Source organism: Aptenodytes forsteri, unplaced genomic scaffold (genome assembly GCF_000699145.1).
Source record: "Aptenodytes forsteri isolate BGI_AS27 unplaced genomic scaffold, ASM69914v1 Scaffold175, whole genome shotgun sequence".
NCBI lineage: Eukaryota > Metazoa > Chordata > Aves > Sphenisciformes > Spheniscidae > Aptenodytes > Aptenodytes forsteri.
Genome location: NW_008794723.1, coordinates 892917 through 893753, shown reverse-complemented (window position 1 = coordinate 893753; position 837 = coordinate 892917). Strand labels below are relative to the sequence as shown.

At 56.9% G+C, this 837-nt stretch overlaps 1 protein-coding gene across 1 annotated transcript in view; it reads right to left on the bottom strand.

Moving 5' to 3' along the window:
• The window catches only part of MRPL19 (mitochondrial ribosomal protein L19), a 5538-nt gene extending 5243 nt beyond the window's left edge, over positions 1-295 (bottom strand). Inside the window, exon 1 of the mRNA XM_009273878.1 lies at positions 201-295. Within this exon, the coding sequence (XP_009272153.1) occupies positions 201-295 (95 nt within the window). The remainder of the gene's footprint in view (positions 1-200) is intronic.
• Positions 296-837: the final 542 nt, after the last annotated feature.

Below are 837 nucleotides of genomic sequence, written 5' to 3'. Positions count from 1 at the left end.
CCCGGGCTCGCCTCGGCCCCTGTGGGCCTTTCCCACGGCGAAACCTGGCTGTGGGGCGGCCCGGTTCGTACCCGAGGAAAGGGCCCTGGCCCGCCCTGCTGGAGCGTCCGTGGGGCCACGGCTGGTCCCTGCCGCGGGGACGGGCCCCTGCCCCGAGTGGGACCCCGAATGGCACCAGGCCGCTGCGGCTGCCTCCTCACAGGGTGGCGGGCGGCAGCGAGGGTAGTCGGTAGGTGCTGGAGCCCGGTGTCCCTTCAAGGGCGGGAGGAAACAAAGTGGCTCCTTTCACCCCCATCCCTCAAGCAGATTTCAGGTGGGGGAGAAGGACCCAAAAGGAGGACCAGAGGGCACCCCCGGCCCTAAAGCAGACATGGAAGGGGAGAGGGGCAGGTGCTGCGGCATTGGGTTGCAAAGCTAGAGCTTTCAGCATGTCACTGGGCTCAGCAGTGGTGGGAATGCAGCGCAGGCACACTCGTAGTAGCTCCTTGGGACGTCGGGAGGATCCACCACAGTTTACTAATGCTGGCTTTGCTGCACAAAAGTGGTTACGTGGTTTCCAGAAACACACTACTGTGTGTTTTCATGCTAGAAAGCCTCTGCTAATGAATTTTTCTGGACCATTGTTAGCTCTGTCCATAATTCAGATAACCTGCAGTCCCAGTGATTTCACCGTGGTTAGTTTAGAAATTATTCTATACATTGGTATTGTTGAGCTACTTTTAATATGTTTGTTTCAGTCAGATTTCCTTAGGCACCAGTAACAGTCTGGATTCAATTAGCGGCTACGCAGGCAGGAGAGAGGTAAAGTTAAATGCAGAGTTCAGATAACCTGCAGTC